Source organism: Bos indicus, chromosome 10 (assembly GCF_029378745.1).
Source record: "Bos indicus isolate NIAB-ARS_2022 breed Sahiwal x Tharparkar chromosome 10, NIAB-ARS_B.indTharparkar_mat_pri_1.0, whole genome shotgun sequence".
Classification (NCBI taxonomy): domain Eukaryota; kingdom Metazoa; phylum Chordata; class Mammalia; order Artiodactyla; family Bovidae; genus Bos; species Bos indicus.
The window spans coordinates 67,315,122-67,342,721 of NC_091769.1; the positions used below are offsets into that span (position 1 = coordinate 67,315,122).

The window sequence follows — 27,600 nt, forward strand, 5'->3', positions numbered from 1 at the left end:
CACATTCCCTGACCGCTGCGGTCATGTGTCAATCCTTTGAGGTCTGTCACAGAGTAGGTAGGTAAAGGTTCAAAACTGAACTACGGGGAGAAAAAAATATTGATTAGAAAAAACCTGCAAAGATATCCATTCCTTTTGTTAATATCAATTTGTCAAGCCATTTGCAAACGTCTTCACTTTTCTGCACTGTTGCTTTCAGTTCAGTTCAGTCGCTCAGTAGTGTCCGACTCTTTGCGACCACTGTTGCTTTAGCTCTCCACAATTTTGGCCAACGGATCCGTGCCCCGGTTTAGAAGGCATTCACACCTAGCCAGCTTCGAGGCCTAACTCTAAATACCCCAAGTATAGGGAATCCAGAACTTGCTTTCAAGCCTCTCCAGGAGACAATTTCCGCCAGGCTGCCAGAACGCAACCCGCCACTGGCGTTTCCTCTAAACTGCTCAGAACTCCGGGAAACCAGGGAGCTTTCCTTCCCCCCACTGAGAGAAAAACAGCCGAGCAGTCGTGGACGGGCTGGCCGCAGTGCCACCGGGGCCCTGAGGAGGGCGCGCGCGGCCGGGCTCCGCCGACCAGTGGGGAGGCGGAGCCGGGTGGGGGCAGCGCGTTCCGAGCACGGCGCTTCCTGTTCCGGCGCCAGGAGGAGCCGCGCGCTGCTGGTGCTGCTGCCGCCTCCGTCTCCGTCTCCGCTGCCGTCGGTCGGGCTACGCTCGGTTCTTAAGCACCCAGTTCTCTCGGACCCATCGCCGCTTCTAGATCTTGCTGCGAGTTCGGATCTTGCCGGGTGAGGCTGCCTCGGCGCTAGGGGGTCATGGAGGAGAGCGAGGGAGCCCGCCCAAGCGGGACGCGGGGACAGTAACAGAGGTGCCTCAGATGCCTCTTTGGTGGGGCGGGGGCTAAGAGCGTCTCCCCGTGGTTTTCTTCTCGGCTGTGGGCAGTCCGCCCGCTAGCCCCCCAAGGAGAAGGCGTCGGGGGCGGGTGACGTCGTACCGATGGATTTCTCGGCGGGTGACGTCAGGCCTGGCTCGGGGGGCGGGGCGGGGAGCGGGCCTGGCCCCTCCCCCACCCTTTCCCGGGCGGGCGCGACCCGCTCGGAGGCCGGTTCGCTCCGGTTAATCCCGGACTCCTTTTGTTCGCTGAGCTCCGAAGGGCTGCCCGCCTTGCGCCCCTTGGCCCCGACTCCCTCCCCCACTCATTAATTGCTAATGAAAGGGAGAGGAAGGCTGAAAGAGTCTTGTAGGAGTCTTTGGTGCTAGTTTAAGATTATTCGCAATATGAGGTTTTGCTCATCATTTTATTTTTTTTTTGGTCGTCATTTTCTAGAGGAGTTCCTAGCAGATACTTAGATTAATATCCATGACAAACTGAGAAGTGTTGAGTTCTGTAATGCTCCCTTATTTTAGGATTTAGGAGCGCCTGGTGGCTTTGGACCGTTTTCTTCTGAAAATCAAGAGTAGTGCTTCTAATAAATGGGGATTGTAATGTTGAAGCATGGAAGCATACTCATCTGACAGAAGAAGAAAAAAATTTTTATAGGGTTGTTACTGAAGAAATACACGCTCGTACACTTGATGGCTGTGAGTTTGTTTTGAAAAAGAACCCTCCATTAAAGACGAAGGTACCCTTCAGAAATCTTTCAGAAGTTCTTTGTTCGGGAATAGTGTTCTTTGGGCAGGAGAAATAGACATTTTTCTCAATACTGGTGTCTCTGAACTTTCTATTCAAAGCTAGTTTGTTTCAGAAACTTGAGTTGTGTGTACTGGAATGTCCCTTTTCCTCTCTCCACGAGGAACAGAGTCCCAGAGACAGCCCCTTAACTGAAATCCTTGGGACCAGTGTGTTTTGGAATTCAGAAATCTTAAAAATTTTATCTTTAGATTTTAGAAAGCCGATAAGGTGCAAAGACGAGAGATCACACCAGCGGAGTCGGGGCAGCGTCCCCAATCCAGCATTAATATTTGTGCAGCGATGAAAAGTCGCTCAGTCGTGTCCGACTCTTTGCGACCCCATGGACTGTAGCCTACCAGGCTCCTCTGTCCAGGATTTTCCAGGCAATAGTACTGGAGTGGGTTGCCATTTCCTTCTCCAGGGGATCTTCCCGACCCAGGGATCGAACCCAGCTCTCCCACTTTGTAAACAGACGCTTTACCGTCTGAGCCACCAGGGAAGTCCACCAAGTAAGTTTTATGTCAAACTTGCGAACACTTTCATTTCTAGAGGTTTCTGAATTGAGAACTGCAGGTAAAAGTTTACGAACCTATCATAGCAATTTGTAAAAGCTGACATCTATTGAGTTTTTGCTACCTGCCAGACAGTGACCAGGAGATTTATTGTGTAAGTCTCACAGCAAATCTGTGAGGTGGCTCCTACTGTCAACTTTCACCTCTGGGGTTTGCACAGCTTGGCTTGTCCAGAGCCCACCAGTGAACTGCAGCATTACCTGGTTTGAAATACTTACAGTGTGCACGCCTTTATTTTTTAATGCTTTTTTAACTGAAGGATAATTGCTTTACAATATTGAGTTGGTTTTTGCCGTACATCAGCCTGTACTAGCCATAGGTATACACATATGTCCCCTCCTTGAACTTCCCTCCGACCCCCCTCCCCAGGCTTGCACTGTTTTAACTATATACAGTATGCCCGTACACCGAGGAAGAGAAGGTGGTATGTTTATTTTCTAGGCACTTGATTTACCAGTCCCATTTAGTTCTGACCTTAAGGGCCCATTATTATAGTTGAAGTAACAGATTGAGGTGTGCTGTCTCTGAGATGGTCAAACTTTGGTCTAGAGACTCTCTGGGTGAAGCTTTCGTATTCCTCCCCTTTCTTCATTGCAGCCAGTCTGAACTGCTTATACATCCCCCAGATCTCTTGCCCGCCCCCGCCCCAGCTTTTGCAGAAACTGCTCCTTTCCCTAGGACCTACCCCAGGTCTTTTTGTTCTCCCACACTGCAAAGACAGGACTCCTCAGGATTCCTCCTTTGATACCTTTAGGAGCTCTTCAAGGTGTTCCCATAGTGCCCTGCACTTGCCCCAGGTAGCCTACTGTTTAAATGGTAGTTCTCCACCAGACTGTGAACTGCTGTTAAGTGTTTATTCCATGTAAGACTATTCATTTCCCCAAGGCCCAGTGCAGTACCAGGCACTTAGGTTCCAAAAAGTATGAGTGTAGAAAACAGGACTGACAGGAGCTTGTTGAAAAGTTATTTTTTTTAATTACATATTTTTTTAAGTAATTTAAAATGTTCAAAAACATGCAGATCCCAATTTCTTGAGTTGTCCAAATGTAAAACAGTGTTATCTAATAAATGCCAATACTAGAAACTATCACATAAAAATGTTCATTCAAAATTTATATTTTCGGTACAATGTATTACCAGTATCCTCTCCCCATACTAAACAAGTCAATGCAAAAATCCTGATTTCGCTTGCTGCTGGTACTGCTGCTAAGTCGCTTCAGTTGTGCCCTACTCTGTGCGACCCCATAGAGGGCAGCCTACCAGGCTCCCCCGTCCCTGGGATTCTCCAGGCAAGAACACTGGAGTGGGGTGCCATTACCTTCTCTGTGATTTCACTTAGTGACTCTTAATAAATATCTTGTTTATAACTGTAGATTTTTAGATATTTTACTTATCTGTGAAGTAGTCAGGAATTGTAACTGTTTTGTTGATGAGAAAAATGGTCTCTGGCTAAACACTGTCTTTGTCAAAAGATTGAGACAAAAAATTTGGTGTCCGGGTTTCCTAACTGTGTAGTCCCATACTGTTTTTGACTCCTACAGTTTGATGGCCCTTTGAAATATTCCTTGTCCAATACCAGTAATTTATGGGGTTCAACTTTTTAAAACTCCCCCATGATTGAATTACTATCTTTATTCTAAAGGCCATATGTGTTACAGAAATGTTTTATGTTTCTAATGCTAGTTGAAAGAAATTATGTACTCCTCTGTTTTAAAATTGCTCTTCAGAAATACAATGAAAAATTAAAAAAAAAATTTTACACATGATGTGTATTGCCATAAAGAGTTAATGGGAACTTTTGGAAGTGACAGCTTTAGATTTTTCCAAAATGAAAAAGTCTTCCTTGATTATAAACTTTTTTTTTGTAGTTCAAGATCACATTGGACTCATTTTAATTAGCATAATCCATGTGTTTTGGAGGGTTGTTTTTTTTTTTTTCCCCCTCTGGAAAATCTAGGGTTTGGGGGGGTTTCCTGGCAATCCAGTGGTTTGTTGGTTGTTTTTTTTTTGCAAGTATACTCGATGTCCATTCTATTGGATTGTATTCTAGATTGGAGTACTGATGTCCAGCTCTATTTTTTTAACCATTTTATGGTGAAAGTATTCCCCAAATAGTAAATTGGAATGTTTCCAATTAATATGAATACTGTTTGGGCATGGAAAACAAGTTGCTTTACAGTGCAATGCTGTAAAACAGGAAGTGACCTCTATTTCTAATCCCTTTGGTCAAGGCTTTATTATTTCCTCTGTCTTCCAGGATTTGATGTTGAATTTAAACTTTTGAAAGCCAGAGTTAGATTTTAATGTCATGCTATGATTAATTAACCACAGTTTTTCAAAAACTAAGAAGGAAATGAGTAATTGTAAAAACCTGAAATGTAAGACCAGGTGAAATTGAATGGGTTGCTTAATTAGGTTTTTTGCTCCAGAATTAATGTGAACTTTGATACAGAACCACTTTCTGTTTCGAAATGGCTCACCCTGTGTGAAAAGAATGTTAGTCTTAGGTAGGCTTGAAACTTGTGCATTGATAAACTTTTTTTCATGTGTTTGTCCTAAGAATCTACTATTGTGTGATGTTACTTTTTAGTATAAAACCTTAACATGGAAATAAATGGATAAATATATTTGCTATACATTCATGATGTGTTTTTTAATCTTATGAATTTAAGAACAAGGTTATAGCTGCTGTGACTGCAGGCTTCCTGTTCATTTTCTTTATCATTCCGCATAATAACCATACCACACGAACTAAAACTCTGTAAATGGCTCAATATTGTGTATTGGTGGGGCAGAGAGAAAAACTGTGAGATCAAATCATTAGATGCCCAAAAAATCTGAAGAAATTCAGTGGTGTTTTTTTTAAGCTAGCAAAAAAAAAAAGGGACCAAATCTAGCAAAAATAGGCATAAATAGAAGCTTTCCTTACTGTAATTTTTTAAAATCTCAAAACTAAAAATGAGAATCATATTTAAACATTATAAGCATTACCAGGAGAGTTGGGAAGACTACTGTGTTCACACTATCTTATTTAACATTTTATTGTTTAAATTCTAGCTTATGCAAAAGAGAAAAAGGGTATAAACATTGCAAAGAGATGGTAAAATTATTTTTCGCTAATGGCATAATTCTTTATCTGCAGATTCCAGAGAATCAACTGAGAGACTTTCAGAAATAATTCAGTAATGTCACTGCTTACAAAAGTAATTCACTAAAATTTAAAAGGCTTTTCCCGTATATGAACAACCAACCAATTAGAAAACATAATGGAAGACCCAATTTACAACCATGAAAAAAAGTTTACCATTTAGAAATCTAACTCACAAAAAATGTATAGGAGTCTTGATTTTTAAAAACTATTGAGTGATAATAAATGACAGTGATGGGAACCAGGATGATATACCTTGTTTCTCAAATGATAATATTTTTATATTTTAAATATTATCAAATGTCCCCTACATCTGTAAATTTAATTATGTTTTCTCATTGTGCTGTTGGGATTTTTTGTTTGTTTCACAAAGTGACTTAGAAAAAATAAGCATGACAATAGTCAGGAAAACCTGAAAAAATAGTAATAGTAGGTCATAAAATTTGTTTAAAAGTATAAAGCTGCCCTAATAAGATGGAATGTTATACTGTGGATCAGTAGAATAATGTTCACAGGACCTTTGGGAAATGCTGGAGGCTCTGTGGCCTGGTGGTTTTGGAATCAATCTATACCTGGGTTTGAATCTCAGTGTTTGTCACTAGCTCTGTGACTTGAAACAAGTGAACTTGCTAAGCTTCCTTTTCTCAGCTGTAAACTGGGAGTGGTAATAGAATCTGCATCTATTTGTGAGATTATGCACCTGAAGCACTTAGCATGGTAGATAGATTTTTCAGTGTTTGTTATCAATAGCAGCTGTAGAATGTGTTAAAGGTGGCTTGTTGGGTCAGTTAAGAAAAGACAGATTACTCAGTAATTATTGTTTGAAAGAAAAACAGAAGATTTTTAAACAAGTTAAACTATATAAATACTATTAGAAAGCGTAGATGAATTTTTTTGTGTCATCTAATACCCTTAATGTCTTAAAAAGCATTAAAAAAAAAGATGTACTATTAGTAAAATGATCAAATGCAAAAAAAGTACATACTGTAGTATTCTGATTATATGAAATCAAGGAACAAGTGAAAACTAAGAAAGTGATTGCTTTTTTAGGAATTAATTGGGAAATAGCATGAGTAAATTTTATGGAGTAAGGGAAATGTTGTGTATTTTGGATGGTTACAGGGGCAAATACAGCTGTCAGAGCTTGTTGACCTGAGCACTAATCTGGGCATTTCATTGAAAGTTAATTATACTGGAGTTATAAAAATTGAGGAAAGTGGTCCAAGCATATTTACAGAAAAAGAAGTCTAAATGGGGTATTAAATTTAAATAATGCTCTACTTTCCACTTAATTAATAATCAGATGTAAGTTAAAACAAGATGCCAATCTTTAACCTGTCATTGAAAATGACGTATAAAACTGGTTTTGAAATATTCCTTCTTTTTTTGTTTTGTTTTGGTTTTGTTTTTAGGAAAATGTCTGATGAATTTTCGGTAAGTTGATGCATTTATTCTTCATAAGTTTTTCAGCTCTTAGAAAAAAAGACATGGTCCTAACTGTGGGCCCTAAGTCTTCCAATTTAAAAGAAATGCTTTTTGTGATTCTTCATTTTTTTTTTTTTTTTTTTTTAGCATGTGATTTTGATGGATGATTTGTCTTTATTTAGCTATAATATTCGAAAATGCATTCTGTAGTATTTATTTCTTTATGAATCTTTAAGTATAATTTTTTAAAGGCTTCTGTTTTCTTTTAACCTGATAGTGTTAATTATAGCCAACATTTATTGATAATTATATACCAGGCACTGTGTTAAGTGCATGGAGTGAGTTATCTCATTTAGGCCTCAGGTTAACCCTAAACTGTTGTTTTGAAAATGAGGAAACCAAGGCTCAGAGAGGTTATGTCACTCGTTTGAGGAAAAGCCAGGATTCAGTTCACACTGTGTTGATCAGTTGTATTTAGAAAACTTGACCTTCTCTGAGGAATTTGCATTGTAAAGCTGATATTCAAGGAAACTCCTAAATTTTGTATTAAATGAGGTGGTTTATAAATGGAACAGCTTGGCTTTTGAAGAATTCCTGACCTTATAGCTTACCATCCTTCATGGGTTGATAATCATGTATGGCATTGCTTGTCCCTGAATACGATCAATAAGACATGCTTGTTTTGTATTCCAGTTGGCAGATGCGCTACCTGAAAACTCCCCTGCCAAAACCTCTGCTGTGAGCAATACAAAACCCGGCCAACCTCCTCAAGGCTGGCCAGGTTCCAACCCCTGGAATAACCCAAGTGCTCCACCTGCTGTGCCATCTGGACTCCCGCCAAGTGCAACACCCTCCCCCGTGCCTTTTGGACCAACGCCAACAGGGATGTACCCCTCCGTGCCTCCCACCGGACCGCCTCCAGGACCCCCGGCTCCCTTTCCTCCTTCTGGACCCTCATGCCCCCCACCTGGGGGTCCTTATCCAGGCCCTGGCCCCACTGGGCCATATCCTACACCAAATATGCCCTTTCCTGAGCTTCCAAGACCATATGGTGCACCCACAGATCCAGCTGCAGCTGGTCCTTTAGGTCCATGGGGATCCATGTCTTCGGGACCCTGGGCACCAGGAATGGGAGGGCAGTATCCCACCCCCAATATGCCATATCCATCTCCAGGGCCATACCCCGCTCCTCCTCCTCCCCAGGCACCAGGGGCGGCCCCACCTGTTCCTTGGGGCACCGTGCCACCAGGAGCCTGGGGACCACCAGCGCCATATCCTGCCCCTGCAGGATCATATCCCACACCAGGACTCTATCCCACTCCCAATAATCCTTTTCAAGTGCCTTCAGGACCTTCTGGTGCTCCACCGATGCCTGGTGGCCCCCATGTGAGTGTTTAATTTGTTATTAACATGCAGTAATAGTCCCATGAGCTGAAAAACTGTCTCCAGTTTTGGATGGACAATTAGAAAGCTATTAAACCTTTTTTTAAGGGGTGTTATATAAAATAAGTCAATTTCAAGCTTCAGACAAATTTAGATAAAGCATTTAAAAGCATGAAAGCATAGGTATTCCTGGCATTAAAAATACAGAAATTCCTCAGATATCCCTCAAATCATTTGTAATGTAATAAGTGGTATCCTCAACAGCATCCTTGAAGTAAACTGAGAGATGTGTTTCATTGGACTTTTTTTTTTTTAACTTCTCTCAGTACTGTTTTAATAGCATCAAACCAAAGCACAAAGTTCAATGAAAGTCATCTCTCCCAGTCTGGCTAGATATAGAGGTAGATTTTTAGAGAATCCAGAGCCATGAATGTGTAACGTTGCCCATCTTTCATGCAGCTGTCGTGTTTCTCAGCCAGGGTTATGTTAGATCCTTCACAGTACTGAGCTCAAGGTTATACCACTCTGCTGCATCGCCAGTTATATGTAATGCTGTGTGCTCTGCTGTCAGCCAAGCTGGAGTAGGGTTGACATCTTAGTTGAGGACCCTGTCTTGGGCATATGACCAAGTAGAAAAGCACCTTGTTCCCCTATGAATTGAGCCAAGTCCCATTCTCCATAGGGGAAAACAAAATCTGTTTATTCTTAAAAGGACTAATTAGATCTCCAACCAAATTAATCACAACCGATTAATCTTAATAAAGTGTCCCTGAAACTTTTAATTAGTATAACTTTTTGCCATATATATATATATGGTTTTAAATATTTTAGTAAAGTGTATGCCAGAATAAGTGATGATTTGCTGTTTGGATTTATTAAGCAATAAGTTTAAGTCACAGCAAGGAGTTAATAAACTCCGTTTACAAAATCTAGAAGTTTACTTTTTCTTTTTTCTGTTGCAGTCTTACCATTAAGTTAACAATGGATGAAGAGATGACGCTTTGCTTTTTGAAGTACATAGATATATGCACATGAATGCATATCTAAAAATTGCTGTTTCCCTATTCTTAGAGGGCATTCATGAAAGAACAACTCTTGCACCTCTCAGAAGATGTCTGCCTCTTGTGCTTGGATGTATAGTACATCTGATGGATACAATCAGATAAAAATGGAAATGGAAATCATTCAAATGTGATTTTTATTTGGTTTTTATGGAAAGTTAAAGTAATTACGTATATTGAATAGCTCTTTGCTACAATTTGTTTAAAACAAACTTTTCAATTTGTTTAAATTATGAAACTAAACACTTATATAATCACTTTTTCCCCTAAATAAACACACTTTGAAAACAATCACATTGTCATAATTTAAACAAATGATGCTTCTCAACATCTTGAGCTGTTCTTTCTACAGGATAAATAAACCTGGTCCTTCTGAGGTTATATTTTGGATATACATTTTAAAACTGTTGGTGATTACTGTCAGATGTTGAGTTCATTTTTATCCTTGAGCTTTTAGTAAAAACTTTTCCTTCGTTTTTAGTTCCACTGATATGTTTTATTTTTAGCCAGATGGGTCATACAGCTCTAAAATATGCCCTTTGTGGAAACTTGTTTCTTTTTAATGCAGGCCGACGTGTAAATGTAAATTATATTCTTAGAGAATTGGTGATCTCTTTGTATTGTTTTAGAATAGATTGAACTGTCTATATTGCTTTGGGAAGAGCTCAAGGAGGAAATAATTCTCTCCTTTGTCTGGAACCTCAAATTGGAGGAGACCCTGGGAACTACTTCATAGTAATAAGTAATTTGCATTCCCACAAAACACTCTTCTATGGGGCCCTTCCTGTAGTCCCCTTGCTCCCTGATACTGAAAACTGGCCTACTCTAGGGCTCTATCACAAACACAGAAGTTAGTTTAGAGAACCTCAGTCATACAGACATGACTGCTCTTTGTAGAAGTGTGATCGAAATATGTTAATGTCTTTCAGAGTCTGGTTAAGCTATGTCATTGTGTCTCGCATAGTTTTCCTGGATCTGTTTGTAAAGTGCTTATGGTTAACAGTTCAGTTCTGTATTTGTTGACAGTAAGACTGGTAAATAGGTAGAAGAATGAGTGCCACCCAAAAATTATTCTCTAGCTCTAACACTGAGCATAATCATAAAGTATAGATCTCTACAATTGAGTTTAAAGTAGTGTGACTGTGTTACTTAAAAATAAGTGTTGTTTGTAACCTTCAAAATAGCTTTTTGGCACCTTATCTTTAAATCATATTTTTAGATTTGGGATAGAACTGACCGTGTTACTTGTCAATAACATTTTGAAATTTTGAATGTATCCATTAGGTTACTAAAATGTATTTGTGACTTTCTTGACCAATATATGAGAGATTTATGCAGGAGCTCTTACTTTTGCTTAGAAAGAAAATATTTGGTGGTTTTATCTCTCTCATAGTTAAAATGTCAAGAATGCCAAATGCTGCCAGTTTAATGGTTTGTTAGCTACCTCCTTTTAAGAAAGCAAGATTGTCAACTTTCTAGAGTAACCAACAGTATTTAGGCCTCCCTTAAGTAAATGATAGAGTCAAGCTTTCAGAATTGAAACTAATTTGTTTAGGTATTTTCAGACTGGGGAATGTTCGCTTTTTCATAGTGGCACAGTCTTTTTCTTTCACTTCTTTGCAGGGACAAGTGGCAGCTATCTACAGTACTCTTGAAATCTGTTCTAGCCTTCAATTTGTAAGGCAGTAGCCTTAGAAGGTATCATAGCTTAAATTATCAGTGAATATCATAATATTAGCTAATTTTGGAAGGATGATAGGAAAAGTGAGATGGCAACAAAGATCTCTCTCCTTTTGGTTATTTTCGTTGTCCTACCTTGGGATAAGTTGACAGCTCTGGCTTTAGATAAAATATTTAACACTAGAGAGGATAATGTTTGACTACAAGAAGAAGAGGTAGCAAGTTTGGGAATCTAATCGTGGAATCTCTTTATTATTATGAGAGAAAATCTTATGCTAAAGGATTTGAAGGGCCATGAATACAAGATTTGGAACTACTACCCCTTACATTAACTGCTGCGACCCACACTGCCCAGCATGCCGTAGATGGTACTGCCATTTTAAAACTGGCTTTTCAAGGGTTTTCCAACTGATACTTGGGGAAATTTTTTTAATGAATCAGAATTGAAGGAAATAGAATTTCTCCACTTGGGGGAGGGACATCTCAATTCTTAAGGGTATTCTGGGCCAGCAGGTATTTTTAGGTTCAGGGTGGAGTTAAGAAAAGCAGAAGTTGTTTCAAGGGTGACATGGAAGAAAGCATCTAAGAAGGTTTTTTGTCTTTACTAGGGAACGTTGCTTTTAAAACAAACTATGCTAGGCCAAGATTGGTTTGTGGAACAGGCTGCTTGTTAGAAAGTATGTCTGGCCTTAAGGGAGTATGCAGTAAATATACTGGCATTTGGACTTTCAGAGCAGAAATTTTAAGATAAATTTGATGGAGATAGTTGAGATGTGTTGAGGAATAGTATGTCTGGAGTTAGGATCTTAGGTTTTGAAATTGTTGAGCCTAAAGGTGACAGAAATTCAAAATCAGACCTTGGGTCCTCACTCATACACAGAGTCCTCAAAAATCAAGGCTCCTTAAAGAAGTGCTTACAATGCCTTGGCTTGTCTTACTAGACTCTGCTTAATGCTTTTGAAGATGGCTGTTTACAGCTCTGACTGCATAGCCCTGTTTTCTGTAAAATAATATATTGATTATTCAGGAATAAGTGCATTTTTTAATTACTAAAGGGCCTCCTTCCTTTGTTAGTTTTACTGCTTACTGTTTTCAGTAGAGAATAATAAGGGTGGCTCAGACAGTAATGGACAGATTCGATCCCTGGGTCAGGAAGATCCCCTGGAAAAGGGAATGGCTACCCATTCCATTATTCCTGCCTGGAGAATTCCATGGACAGAGAATAATAAAGGGGCAGAGTAGAAAGGGGGTGGTCTATCACACCGCTACAATGGGATATTGGAATATTTTCTAGGAAACAGGTCGGTTTTGCCCCTGGTATTTTTACCTCACAGTTATTAGTGCTACCTATTGTACTCAGATGTACAGCTTTTGGAACTTCGTGTATATCAACATAGCTCTACTCAAGTTTCAGTTAAAATCCTGTGCCTAGCTTGCAAATCAGTCAGTTGCCTACACTTCTAAGAGATTCGTGCCAGTGTCTTCCTTTCTCACCCTGAATAATCTAGTGCTAGATTTGTAAAATGCCTGGTTTATAAACCTTGGAAATTAAACCTAAGCACAGACCTTCAAGTGTTCAAGTTTTTGAAAAGCATAAGGCTTAATTCAGATGGATCACACTGATCCACTGTACTATGCATAGAAAGTGGTGGGTGGCTTTCAGGGAAGACTATAATTTTATCTTAATAGAGCAATATTTAGTGTTGAGGACAGGCACTGTTCTTTTTAATTTCAGAATTCTGCCAGGTAAAAAATTGCCAATAAAATAATTGGTATTAAAGAAATGGCCATGCAAGCTTCTGGCAATAGAAAGCCTCTGAAGACCGCATTCATTCAGCAGACACTTCAATGTCCATAATCCAGGTGCTTTTGTCAGATGCCAGAGATACGGAGATGAAGAGGATGCCCTCCAGAGGCTAGCCTAGGTAGAGGCAGGCATTACAGGTTCGATGAGTACACCCAGTATTAGCTCCCTGGATAAGCATTTTAGCATTCCTGCTGGTGGAAGTTTTGGACTAGGCTTTGGGCATTTAAAGAACAAAGTATGGAATACCTTTTTTTTTTTTTTTTTTTTTTTAAGTAAGAAAATGCTTTTCAAGACTGTAGTGTTTGTTGATGCAACTATTCAAGCACACAAAGTAACGGGATGTTTTGCCTCTTCAGTTTTCCCCTGGATAAAGGCACTTTCACTGCCTGCCACTGATAAGCAGATCCTGATTTGTTGCCATTAAGTAAACTTGACTTCTTATGTGTGCTCTATAAAGGTTTTGTATTTTTTCCTTGATATTGTAATTTTTTTCACTGATTTAATAATGACAAATTTAATGTATGTAATTGTCTATGCATTTTAAGTTAAACTGCCTAAAATGTGATTTGCCACATATACATTTGTTTGTATTATAAACTGTAAGCAATCCGTTGGAGATGTTAGGTTTTATCACCTGCTGCTGTATTTGTAAACAAAGACAAATGTTGCTTTAAGACGTAATTATAATTAGGGATAGTCTATGGATGTGATACTTGATATTTTTTAAGATAAACTTGTTTGCTTTTGTGTATTATACCTGAAAACTTTTTTTTTTAATGTATTTTCATGGTTTCGCAGTTTTTTCACTTATTTTAATCTTTAGGCCCAATTCTGGGCTTCCCAGAAAAAGTCCAGAACCTAATTAACTACAAATTTGTTGTCATAAAGAAGAAAAATAGCCTGAGGGGACACCTGCCCCCCAACCCCCAATGTGACCTGCATTCACGAAGGCTCCGTGGGAACAATGCCTCCTCCACAAACCCATCTTTCAGCAACGCAGTGTCCCTCATGAGGATCTCCTCTCCTCCCTTTAAAGCTGGCCTATTCTTTGTAACCAGGTTATCTGTGCACATGAAATCAGGGAGCCTTCCCTATCTGCCCCTGCTGCCACACACCCCTCCTTTCCTCTACAAAAGATACTGCTGTGCCTGCAGTAAGGGTCACATTGTTCAACTTGGCATATAGTTGCTGTTCTCTGTCCACAGAGGATTTGCTAGCATTTCTTGAAACCGAGTATGAGTGGGGCTATAAATGAGTGAAATAATTTGTGGTATATTCTATTTTTGAAAAGGATTTCTGCTTTTTGCTTTGGACCAAAAAGAAATTTTTTTTTAAATTTGCATTTGATGTCTTAACTCATATCTCCTAAAAGGACCCACTTAAAGTGGAGCTGTGAAATAGGTAGTGAAATATAAGACCACTCTGGAGCAGGGCTGGGAGGTTTTCCCATCATGAAATGAAATTCCTTTGGCAAACACGTTCTTGCCTGGATATCTGACACACGCAGTTTCTTTTTTTTAATCACCATGTTAAAAGTTAGCACTAGTCCCTTTGCAACAGATCTCTAAAGTAAAGTAGAATCCTAACTATTAATATAAGCACACTTTAGACAAGGCAGTGCAATAGAATTCTAATACCGGAAGAGAATTTGGTCCTCCTCCTGGAGTTTGTTCCTACAGCATCTGAAGATTATTCTCATGGGGGCAGGTTTTTGTGTTAATTCTCTGGGATTCCAGGAATGAAGACACAAAGCAGGTTCAGCTTAGTTCCTCTCTGCTTTCCCTAAAGCAGCTCCACAATTCCACTATAGGTCAGTTTGGGCTGCTGTAACAAAGGATCATAGACTGGATGGCTCAAACGAGAAATTCTTAGGGTTCTGGAGATTAGGAAGTCTGTGATCAAGATGCCCGCTAATTCGGTTACTCGATGGGAGCCTCTTCCTGGCTGGCAGCTCCTCACTGTTTGCTCCCACATAGAGAAGAAAGCTCTCAGTTGTCTCTTAAATGGATACTAATCCCACTTTAAGTAAAGGTCCCATCTCTATAAACCATTACATTGCAGCTTATGACTTAAGCATGGATTAGGGGGAATAAGGGGGCACAATTTGGTTCATAACACAGATAAGGTGTTTGAAGGAACAGAAAGTTTGGCTACTTTTAAATTTTTAAAGCTATTTTAGATGACCACATCTCCTAGTTGAGATTACCTGGGATCAGATTACAGTAGAATCTCCATCTAGATTTCTAAGCTATGCTTAAAGTGTTAGTGTCACACAAGAAAAGCTTTTGCTTTGTAAGACAGATAAAAAGCCTTTTTTAGGAGTAAGAATATCTTTAAAAGAGGTTAAGTAAACCCCAAGGTCTAATTACATGAGAATGGCATCAAGACTTAAGAGTGTCCACTAGATTATACCTTGCTCATACCCAGTACCAGATACCTTTATATATGCAGTTCCTTGATTATCAGTCTAGACCTCTGCCTTTTTCAGTGGACATCGTGACCTGTTCTTGTCCCCTTAAGACACCACTGAGTAGATTCCAAAGCTGTGGGGAGTTAGGAAGACACTCAACTGGTTAACTTTTTAGATAAAGAGGCCAAACTAAGCTTCATGTATTGTCCTACTTATCCAGTTTCATTTCCTGGGAGCTGATAATGATAGCTCTAATGTACATTTTATATACTTTGGACCACTGAATTCTTAACACCTGGAATTTAAAGTTACAACAAACCTAAAGGTCAGTTTTTAGTTTCGATTTTATAGATAATGAAACTACAGCTAAGAGGTAAAGATCGCCTAACTTGGTATGTTATGGAACTGAGTACAATCAGGTGTAACCAATAGCAGTTTTACTGCTCTGCTGCTGCTGCTGCTAAGTCGCTTCAGTCGTGTCCGACTCTGTGCGACCCCAGAGACGGCAGCCCACCAGGCTCACCCGTCCCTGGGATTCTCCAGGCAAGAACACTGGAGTGGGTTGCCATTGCCTTCTCCAATGCGTGAAAGTGAAGTCTCTCAAGTTGTGTCCGACTCCTAGCGACCCCACGGACTGCAGCCTACGAGGCTCCTCCGTCCGTGGGATTTTCCAGGCAAGAGTACTGGAGTGGGGTGCCATTGCCTTCTCCCTACTCTGCTCTGCTTTGCTTCAAAATGCAGCTTTCCTAAGAACAGCTTCTCCATCTTACATGTGTCTGCCATGGTTGGCTTAGTGCTGTAGCACTGCTTCCAAAATTGTATACCTAGGAAGTCAAATCCATATAACATTGAGTGTTACATAGCAAACCTTTCACATAGGCTTCCCTAGCGGCTCAGTTGGTAAAGAATCTGCCTGCAATGCAGGAGACCTGGGTTTGATCCCCAGGTCAAGGAAATGGCAGAAGGAGAAGGAGAACCCTGGAGAAGGAAATGGCAACCCAATCCACTATTCTTGTCTGGAGGATTCCATGGCCAGAGAAGCCAGGAAGGCTATAGTCCATGGGTTGCAAAGAGTCAGACACAACTGGGTGACTAACTTTCACTCTCATACCTTTCACACAGTTTATGTCATTGAATGCGTTTCATCAGATACTTTAAAAAGCTAGTGTTTGAAATGTATATATATCCTTGCAGTTTGGTAAATAAGCACAGTTCTTAAACGGCTAACTTACTGAGTTGTATTTTCATAAACATAATCCTCAGAGGTGTAGCATTTTAAAGTAGGTTAAATACGGATGTGAGAATTGTTAACAAAAGGTTTTGGATGATCGAATCACTAGTGTCAGCCCTACCGATTATTGAAGACACTGGTTATCCAGCTGCCCCCAAGCGGCAAAGGCTTGGACAAGGCTGTCAGAGTGGCTGAGACAAAAGAGGTCTCTGTTAGTAGTAGATGAGCAGCCAAGATGTACAGGAACTGTACAGCGGGTGGGAGAGTCCGAGGGAGGTTCTGCCAAGTATGGCCTGACGGTTCTTTTTTAAACTTGCCAATACAGGACATGCTAAGTTAAAACAGCTTAACTGTTGCTTAGTTACTGCAACACAGAAAAATCCCAAGTGCTAAACTTAATGAATACCTGGATCCCTTCTTGAATGCCCAAAGAAATCTTTACAAAAAAAGACCAAACTACAGGACTAACGATCAGGACTGGATCTTGGCCTGTTAATAGAAGGGGAATGAAGACAATTGACCTGAACTAAGAAAAGCCTGTTTACAAACCTCACAAAACTTTTCATCTGAAAGGTGGTAATAAGTCTCCACCTCTGGTGAGTCTGTAATAGAAATCTGATCAAATTCTAGAGTGCAGCTGTTCATGATTCAGTGAGCAGCACAATTGCTGGGGATTCATGCACAGAGCTTTTAGCCTTGAGCTCAGCCTGGCAGTGTGATTTGGTGCAATTGACTAGCCTCCTGTGCTGATTTACCTTATCTGTAAAACAGATGATAATGCTCAAAGTACCCAAAGTACCAAGAGGGAAAAATGGAACATTCTTACCTCTAGCCAAATGATTCTATTTAGTGTATTAACATAACTAAAAGATTACACATCTAATAATATACAGTATCTGTATAAATGCTTTTTTTAAAAAAATCAGATTGTCAGGACTTCTCTGGTGGTTCAATGGCTAAGACCGCTCCCATGCAGGGGGCCTGGGTTCGATCCCTGGTCAGGGAATTAGGTCTCACATGCAACTAAGAAAAAATAAAAGTTGCTCAGTTGTGTCCGACTCTGAGACCCCATGGACTATTGCCTACTAGGTTCCTCCATCCATGGGATTTTTGAGGCAAGAATGTTGGAGTGGGTTGCCATTTCCTTCTTGAGGGGATCTTTCCTACCCAGGGATTGAACCCAGGTCTCCTGCATTGTAGGCAGACACTTTACAGTCTGAGCCACCAGGGAAGTCAGGGAAATTAAAAGACCTTGGTAAAATCAGAATCAGTCACACTTGAAGGAAGGCTAAAATGTACACAGTGTGATGGTATGTTTATTAAACACAAAGGATGCATTATAAGTGGTCATACGTGCCAGTTTGCCTGAGACAACTCTGGTGTATGTTGCCCAGGTGTAATTATTAATAGCACACTCCTTGCATTCTCAAAAGGGTCTGGATTTAAGGATAAATTATTTGGTTATCTTGACTACTGGAATGCAAATGGAGATTTTCCATGTTTGTTTCCTGAGATTAAAAAATCATCCTAAAAAAAACATGTTTCAGCATAGAATTGACCTTTCCTTCACATATATTATCTAGAGTGCCACTTACACTGTATCTTATTAAAGTAAAGAACAATATCTCAATTGCAGCCACAATTGCCTTCAAAAAATTCCCAACAAAAAGAGCACATTCTGATCCTAGACCAGGAAGCTGTGCCTTTTTTAAATAGAGATGCTAGATATTGAGGAGAGATGGGAATAGGCTTCCTACTTTTCTGGGCATCTGTCCAAAGGTTTCTGCCTCATAGCCTCAGATGTCTTTTTTCCCCACCCCGTTCTGGAAGCAATTTCCCTTAAAGCTCCAAGTTCTTTCCTAACTTAATCCTGTCACAAACTGAGTGATGCTGAAAACTATGTCCAATTTCAGGGGCTCTTTAGCTGCTGCATACAAACATCAGCAAACCTCTGGCAGAATTGCATTTCATCTCCAGTCCTGGGCTGATATGAGTGTTTCTAATTCACAATGATAGTGGAGGGGAGGGAACAGTGAAATTATCATAGGGTACATTAGTGGCAAGATGATGAAAATGTGTTAAACCACTTCAGAAATATCTGAAGTAATAGTAACAGTTGGCAGGAGTAATAGTTTTCCATTTTTTGCTATTTGAGGCACACTGACTACCAAAACTGGTGGCTCTCCTGTAAGGATTTAGGGCTTCAGGTGTTACCACACTAGTCTTCATCAAGCTGTTAGTAGAATGTCTGCTGCCACAACCAAGTTCTCAAGTCTTCTCACATGGTTACATGGCAAAGTTCTTGGAGTTGAGGAAACCATTTCTCCTTGGTGGTGGTGTACTGGTACACGAGCGGTTTGAATACTGATCTTCACCACCTGCAGCATCTTCCTAGCTTAGCATTCTGACAGCATTGTCATAAAAGCACATGTCCCCCGCTGTGGCAAAAATAAATTTTTCACATTGACCACAATTTAGTTGACACATCTGTGCTTGGTGCATTATTATGCCGCAGTGGTGGTGAAGTTAGAACTGGAAACAGCTCACGAAAACATCTGATGAAATGTTTGAATAGAAAGTGAAACCTCAAAATACTTCAAGTTTGAATATCCGTTTGCTGCTAGTACCTTTCATCACAAAGTATGTGGGGGTCACATCTGACTTATTGGTTAGAAAATTATTGCTCTCAAGCAACTCATACTCTGTTTAATGAAAAGCATATTAGCGTTTACCAGGGGGAGGGTTGGAAGGAGAGGCAATTGAGATGTGTACATGAAGGACTTGATAGAGTCTGATACTGTTCTATTGATAGGGGTGACGGCTATACATGAGTATTCATTCTATTTTATTTGGCACCAAAGATATGTAATACTCTTTGGGATGTACAATTTATATGCTAAAGCATATGGAGCCTGAGCACGTAATACTGAAAGGAAACCCCAGTTTCACACAGACTCTCTGAGAAAGGTAGAAGGGCCAGAATTCAGATATGTATCAGTAGCATACGGTCATACCTAGTGTCAATGTTTTATTTTTTCCTAATAACAAAATCTCAGTTGCTTTAGGAAACAGATGGTTGTCATTAGAACACAAAAGCACAGGAATTCCCTGGTGGTCCAGTGGTTAGGTCGCTACTTTTCCACTGCAGAGGGCAGAGGTTTGATCCCTGGTCAAGGAACTAAGATCCTATATGCTGTAGTGTGGCCAAAAAACCCCACAAAAGCATAGAGTGTCCGGTGGTCCACTCAGTCTAGTGAAAGCATAACAGGTACCTAAACCCAGCGTGAGGCAAGTGGAGAAGTGATTGTAAAGCATCCGATTATACAAGGCATTGGGTTAGGTTAGTACAAAGAGAATCCTAAAGACAGTCCCCACACACAGGAGGAGATGATTGGGAGGATATGTTCCATGGTGGTGGTGGGATAAATGGAGAAAAGTGAGGAAAACATACTTAGAGTGAGGATGAGGTGGTATTCGCACTGCGTAAAGAGCACAGGTTCTGGAACCTGACCAGTCATATATACCACTTACTGGTGGCTCAGTGGTAAAGAATTTGCCTGCCAGTGCTGGAGATGCAGGAGATCCAAGTTCAATTCTTGGGTCAGGAAGATCCCCTAAGGAAGGAAATGGCAACCCACTCCAGTATTCTTACCCGGGAAATGCCATGGACAGAGGAGCCTTAGTTTAGTTCAGTTCAGTTGTTCAGTCATGTCTGACTCTTTGCAACTGCCTGGACTGCAGCATGCCAGGCTTGTCCATCACCAACTTCAGAGCTTACTCAAACTCATGTCCATCGAGTTGGTGATGCCATGCAAGCATCTCATCCCCTGTTGTCCCCTTCTCCTCCTGCCCTCAATCTTTCCCAGCATCAGGGTCTTTTCCAAGGAGTCAGTTCTTCGCATCAGATGGCCAAGGTATTGGAGTTTCAGCTTCAGAATCAGTCCTTCCAATGAACACCAGGACTGATTTCCTTTAGGATTGACTAGTTTGCTCTCCTTGCAGTCCAAGGGACTCTCTAGAGTCTTCTCCAGCACCACAGTTCAAAAGCATCAATTATTCAGCACTCAAGATTTCTTTATAGCCCAATTCTCATATCCATACATGACTACTGGAAAAACCATAGCTTTGACCAGCCAGACCTTTGTCAGCAAAGTAATGTCTCTCCTTTTTAATACACTGTCTAGAGGAGCCTGGCGGGCTACAGCCCACAGGGTTGCAAAACTGTTGGACACAATTTAGTGACTAGAACAAGATATATCACATTGGATGATAACAATAATTCCTACCTCCACAGGGTTTTAAGAATTAAATGAAGTAATCCAGGTAAAGAACTTACTGCTTGATGTCATAGGCACTCAACAAATATGAACGGATCATGGAACCTGGAAGGCACTTTTTCTACATGTTACAGTCTAGCAGAGGAAAGAGAAAAGTAAACAGGCTGTTTTCATCCAGTGTGATGGTCCAGATGCAGGAGGCGCAGGTGACTCTGAGAAGACCCAGGGAGCACCTAATAGTTAAATAGCTACCATGTTTTGAGCACTACAGTCTCCGAAGGGCTTGAATTGCATTATCCCATTGAGTCCCAGGGTAAAATTCGGCTCTGTGAGTGCCCCTGGCTGCATTCTTTCCCCTCTGTGATGCAGGTCTCCATTCAAGGCATCTGGCACTTCAGGAAAAGGCCTGGGACATTCCCTGGTAGTTAAGAATGTGCCTTCCAATGCAGGGGATGCAGGTTCAATCCCTGGTGGGGAATTAGATCCCATGTGCCACGGGGCAATAACCCAGCTCAAGGCAACTGGAGAGGCCGACATCCTGCAACCTGACTGAGCCCATGCTCTACAACAAGAGAAAGCCTACACACCACAGTGAAGATCCAATGCAGAAAAAAGAGAAAGAATACAAGAGGGAGACAGTCCTTACCTCCAGCTCCTTTGCTCCAGCCACAGTTTCCTAATCACACCCATGTAAACGTGGTCGTTGCTCAGTTGTGTCCGACTCTTTGAAATCCCACGAACTGTACCCGCCAGGCTTCTCTGTCCATGGGATTCCCAGGCAAGAATACTGGCGTGAGTTGCTATTTCATTCTCCAGGGGATCTTCCCCACCCAGGGATTGAACCCCAGTCTCCTGCATTGTAGGCAGATTCTTTACCGTCTTTACTCAGTTTCAAAGCAGCTGACTTTGGGGTGGGCTAAGGAGTGTATGAGTGAGTTTCTGGTGGGATGAGAGGCAGGCAAGTACTCTGAGAGGAAGTGACTGAAACAGGTCGAGTGTAGCTATTCTACCACTGAGGAGCCTGTGTTCCCAACATTGCAGAGAACAGCCAGCCCCACCCTGGAACAGCTTTCCCAGCATTACTCCCAGTGACAGCAGCAGCATACCTAGGAACACAACTCACTTCATGGCTGCCCACAGCTACACCATTCCTTCTTGCTGGGCTTTGGGAGTACACAAGACCTATTCATTCCAGAGCCTCGGGCCACTCGGAACTCTGAACACCTCATTTTTAAACAGAGAGCCCTGCTTTTCCAAGGTTCCTTTGCTCCAAATTACATGAGAGATGTTAGCCCATATACAGTGATGCCAGTTACTACTTGGATCAGGGAATAGATAAGAGGGTCATTTTTTGGAATGTGTGTGAGAGGATCTGAGCCTTGGATAAAGGGAATTGAAAAGACGAAGGCAGACAGAACAGCCCTAACTTAAATGAGCAAAAATATATCAGCACCAAGAGTTTTTCATTCAACTGTTATTTTTATTAACCACTGACTCTGCCAAATGTTAGTAATTTAATAATGAACTAACTAGTCAGTTTCTGCTCTCACATAGCTCACAAGTTAGTGGAAGAGACAACTACTAAATAATTTAATTACACTTGTGATAGGGGCTTCCCTTGTGGCTCAGCTGGTAAAGAATCCACCTGCAATGTGGGAGACCTGGGTTCTATCCCTGGGTTGGGAATACCCCCTGGAAAAGGGAAAGGCTACCCACCCCACTATTCTGGCCTGGAGAATTCCATGGACTCTTTAGTCCACGGGTTCACAAAGGGTCAGGCACAACTGAGCAACTTTCACTTTCACACTTGTGATAAATGATGGGGAGGAAAGTATCACTTAATATGTAGGAGTCAAGTAAAGCTTGCCAGAGGAAACGACATTTGAACTGCCATCTGAAGGATGAGTAGGACTTTGGCAGGAGACAAATTGGGAGAAGGGTAACAGGAAGACAATATAAGAGGGCCAAGTAGGCAACCCTTGTGTGCAGGAGGGAGGGCCAGCAGTGGGGGTACTTGCCTCCATGTGGATGGTGAAAGTTGCTCAGTCATGTCCAACTCTTTGCAACCCCATGGGCTATAGAGTCCGTGGAATTCTCCAGGCCAGAATACTGGAGTGGGTAGCCTTTCCCTTCTCCAGGGGATCTTCCCAACCCAGGAATTGAAGCAGGGTCTCCTGCATTGCAGGTGGATTCTTTACCAGCTGAGCTATGAGAGAAGCGCCATGTGGTAGAGGATGTGAAACGGAGCACACACACAGTGTGGAAGGCTTGTGATTGGCTCTACTCCCTTCCCCCCGGGTTTGTCTACTAGATTAAGTCAGCCGTGTTCCCACTGACAAATGCAGAGACTCCAATAAACTCAGTTTCAAGTCTTTAGGGTAACCATATCAGGGAGAGCCTTTTCATAGAGGTCTGGGTTTTCTGAGGTCCCATTAAACTAATATTTTCCCAGCCTGGTGTAAGAGGCAGTCTTCTTTTTATAATCTTAATATACTTCAAAGTGCCTGACTTTGCCACACTTGATAAGCCATCTAGTGGAAGAATCATTGTCAGCACTGTGCTGATTGGGGAATGGGCTGTCCATCCCTGGGTTTATTCCAAAGGAGAAATTAGAGAAATCCTTGATTGCATAATTTGGTCAGCTCACTTGGGGGCAACCCCAATTTTCCTATCTTGCCACAGATTTCTTTCTAACCCATTTCTCATATTATGCTTTACATTGACTATTTAATAAACTTTGTAATCCAAACATTTCATTTTGGTGTGTGATCTTTTATATTCCATGAATTCTGGGACAGCTTGTCTAGTAGTGTATTTAGAGGCTGTTATTAGATGAAGATAATTTTCCACATAACAGAGTGACACACACACAGATTTTTTAAAATTAGCTGATCTAATCAATGACATTGATAAACCTAGGCTAGATTGGGGCTTCCTTGGTGACTCAGACAATAAAGAATTTACCTGTGATGCAGAAGACCCAGGTTTGATCCCTGGGTTGGGAAGATCCCCTGGAGATCAGATCAGATCAGATCAGTCGCGCAGTCGTGTCCGACTCTTTGCGACTCCATGTATCGCAGCACGCCAGGACTCCCTGTCCATCACCAACTCCCGGAGTTCACCCAGACTCACGTCCATGGAGTCAGTGATGCCATCCAGCCATCTCATCCTCTGGCGTCCCCTTCTCCTCCTGCCCCCAATCCCTCCCAGCATCAGGGTCTTTTCCAATGAGTCAACTCTTCACATGAGGTGGCCAAAGTACTGGAGTTTCAGCTTTAGCATCATTCCTTCCAAAGAATCCCAGGGCTGATCTCCTTCAGAATGGACTGGTTGGATCTCCTTGCAGTCCAAGGGACTCTCAAGAGTCTTCTCCAACACCACAGTTCAAAAGCATCAATTCTTCGGCGCTCAGCCTTCTTCACAGTCCAACTCTCACATCCATACATGACAACAGGAAAAACCATAGCCTTGACTAGACGGACCTTTGTTGGCAAAGTAATGTCTCTGCTTTTCAATATGCTATCTAGGTTGGTCATAACATTCCTTCCAAGGAGTAAGCGTCTTTGAATTTCATGGCTGCAGTCACCATCTGCAGTGATTTTGGAGCCCCCAAAAATAAAGTCTGACACTGTTTCCACTGTTTCCCCATCTATTTCCCATGAAGTGGTGGGACCGGATGCCATGATCTTCGTTTTCTGAATGTTGAGCTTTAAGCCAACTTTTTCACTCTCCACTTTCACTTTCATCAAGAGGCTTTTGAGTTCCTCTTCACTTTCTGCCATAAGGGGGTGTCATCTGCATATCTGAGGTTATTTATATTTCTCCTGGCAATCTTGATTCCAACTTGTGTTTCTCCCAGTCCAGCGTTTCTCATGATGTACTCTGCATATAAGTTAAATAAACAGGGTGACAATATACAGCCTTGATGTACTCCTTTTCCTATTTGGCACCAGTCTGTTGTTCCATGTCCAGTTCTAACTGTTGCTTCCTGACCTGCATACAAATTTCTCAAGAGGCAGATCAGGTGGTCTGGTATTCCCATCTCTTTCAGAATTTTCCACAGTTTATTGTGATCTACACAGTCCCTGGAGAAGGGAATGGCAACCCACTCCAGTATTGTTGCCTAGAGAATCCCGTGGACAGTGGAGCCTGGAGAGCTACAGTCCATGAAATCGCAAAAAGTCAGACATGACTGAGTGACTAACACTTTCAGGCTGATCAGGGGGGAAAAAAGGAAATACAAATTACCAGTATCAAATTACCAGAATAAGGAAAAAAAGGAAATACAAATTATCAGAATGAGAGATGACATTTCCATACATTCTGCAGTTTCTAAAAGAAGAATAAGGAAATATTAACAACTTTATGCCAATAAGGGCTTCCCTCATAGCTCAGTTGGTAAAGAATCTGCCTGCAATGCAGGAGACCCTGGTTCGATTCCGGGGTCGGGAAGATCCACTGGCGAAGGGATGGGCTACGCACTCCAGTGTTCTTGGGCTGCCCTTGTGGCTCAGCTGGTAAAGAATCCACTCACAATGCAGGAGACCTGGGTTCGATCCCTGGGTTGGGAAGATCCCCTGGAGAAGGGAAAGGCTACCCACTCCAGTATTCTAGCCTGGAGAATTCCATGGACTGCAGAGTCTGGGGTCACAAAGAGTCATACACGACTAAGCAATTTTCACTTCCATGTGCCAATAAACTCAACAACTTAGATGAAAGTGACAAATTCCTTGGAAAACATAAACTATCAATCCTCACTCAAGAAGAAATAATAATCTAAATAGTACTATCTTTTAAGGAAATTGAAGTTGTAATGTAAAACCTTCTCATTGTGGGATTTCCCTGGTGGTCCAGTGGTTAAGAATCCACCTGCCAATGCAGGGGACATAGGTTTGATCCCTGGTCTGGGAGGATCCCACATGCCGAGGGGCAACCAGACCCATGGTGTCCCAACTACTGAAGCCCATGCACCTAGAGCCTGTGCTAAACAACAGAGGCTACTGCAATGAGAAGCCTTGCGCACCACAACTGGAGAGTAGCCGCGCCCACACCGCCCACAGCAACTAGAGAAAGCCCGCACACAGCAAAGACCCAGCAACCCAGAAATATAAAAACAACAACAATAAAACCTTTCCATTATGGTACCGCCACTTTGGAAAACAGCCTGGCAATTTCTTCAAAGGTTAAACCGGAGTCACTATATGATCCAGTAATCCTACTCCTTGGGTATATACTCAAGAAAAATGAAAACATGTTAACACAAACACTTGTACACAAATGTTCATAGCCATGATAGCCAAAATGTGGAAACAATCCAGATTCATCAACTGATAAATAGATAAATAAAATATGGTATATGCATACCATAAAATATTCAGACCTAAAAAGGAATGAAATATTGACATATGCTATAACATAGATAAACCTTGAAAACATGCCAAATCAAAGAAGCCAGTCACAAAAGACCATATTGAGTATGATTCCATTTATACGAAATGTCCAGAATTAGCAAAACCATAGAAGTAGATAGGTGATTGCCAGGGCCTGAGGATAGTGGGGAAAATCAGGGTGACTCCTAGTAGGTACAGAGTTTCTCTTTGGGGGAATGAAAATGTTATGGAATTTTGATTGTGGTAATGGATGCACAACTCTAAATACAGTAAAATCCACAGAATTATACCTTCTAAAAGGGTTAACTTTATGCTCTATGAATTATATCTTAGTAAAGCTATTATTTATATATATCAATCTATATAATTCACCATATTAAGGACTATAAAAGAAAAAGTCTAAATTGTATCCATAGATGCAGAAAATCACCTGGCAAAATCCAACATCGATTCTTGGTTAAAAGGGGAAAAAAAAAAAACCTCCTAGTAGACTAGGAATAGAAGGGAACTCCCTCAATCTGTTTTAGGGCATGTACAGATAACATCATACTAAATGATAAGAGACTGAAGGTTTTCCCTCTAAAATCAGGAATAAGGGAAGGATGTCTGCTTTCACCACTTCTATTTAACACTGTTCTAGTTCAAGCCAGTATAATAAGGCAAGAAAAAGAAACAAAACACAATCAGATTGAAAAGGAAGTAGTAAAACTGTCTATTCAGGGGACATGGTTGTCAATGAAGAAAATCCTATGGAGTCTACAAAAAGAGCTTCTAAAGTAATAATTGAGTTAGCATGACTGCTGGATACAAGTTCAATATATAAAAAATCAACTGAATTTCATTATATTAGCAAACAATTGAAAATTGAAATAAAAAACATACCATTTTGGAACTTTTCTGGCAGTCCAGTGCTAGGACCCAGCACCTTCGTTGCCATATGCCTGAATTCAGTCCCTGGTCAGGGAATTAAGATCCTGCTGCTGCGGCTGCTGCTGCTAAGTCGCCTCAGTCGTGTCCGACTCTGTGTGACCGCATAGAGGGCAGCCCACCAGGCTCCCCCGTCCCTGGGATTCTCCAGGCAAGAACACTGGAGCAGGTTGCCATTTCCTTCTCCTGCAGCATGGCAAAAAAAAAAAAAAAAAAAATCATACCATTTACTCTAGTTCCAAAAATGTCAAATATACAGCAATGAAAGTGACAGAAGAAGTCCAAGTCCTGCACACCGAAAACGATCAGTACAAAACAGCTAAGAAAAATTAAAGGAGACCTCAACAAACGAGTAGATACTCTATGGTCCAGAAGACAGTATTGTTAAGATGTCAGTTCTTCTTGAATTTACATATAAAGCTATTCTACTCAAAGCCCCAGCAGGGTTTTGTGTAAAAATTGACAAACTTATTCTAAATTTTATTTGAAAATGAAGAAGACCTAGAATAGCTAAATGACTTTGGAAAAGACACAGTAATCAAGACAGTCTAGTGTTGGCATGAAGATAGATCACTGGGGGGGAAACAGAGTGTGGAAATGGACCTCACATATACGGTAAATTGA

General features: G+C 41.2%; 1 protein-coding gene and 1 long non-coding RNA gene across 4 annotated transcripts in view; one reads left to right on the forward strand and one right to left on the reverse strand.

The window, feature by feature from the left end:
* Window positions 1-642: 642 nt before the first annotated feature.
* Window positions 643-13,495, forward strand: MAPK1IP1L (mitogen-activated protein kinase 1 interacting protein 1 like). Of its 3 annotated transcripts, none has more exons than XM_070797633.1 (5): window positions 643-781; window positions 1,401-1,615; window positions 6,798-6,819; window positions 7,504-8,196; window positions 9,156-13,495. In XM_070797633.1, the coding sequence occupies exons 3-5, from the start codon at window positions 6,802-6,804 to the stop codon at window positions 9,165-9,167; spliced, it is 723 nt and encodes a 240-aa protein (XP_070653734.1). In that variant the 5' UTR covers window positions 643-781; window positions 1,401-1,615; window positions 6,798-6,801; the 3' UTR covers window positions 9,168-13,495. The 3 variants fall into 3 exon arrangements, with proteins under 3 accessions (XP_070653734.1, XP_070653733.1, XP_019824515.1); XM_070797632.1 differs by lacking the exon at window positions 1,401-1,615 and adding an exon at window positions 5,380-5,440; XM_019968956.2 differs by lacking the exon at window positions 1,401-1,615 and having other exon boundaries at window positions 650-781.
* LOC139185304 (uncharacterized) overlaps window positions 4,127-27,600 on the reverse strand; it is an 83,412-nt gene continuing 59,938 nt past the window's right edge. The window contains exon 3 of the long non-coding RNA XR_011568923.1: window positions 4,127-27,162. This is a non-coding gene — a long non-coding RNA (uncharacterized lncRNA). The remainder of the gene's footprint in view (window positions 27,163-27,600) is intronic.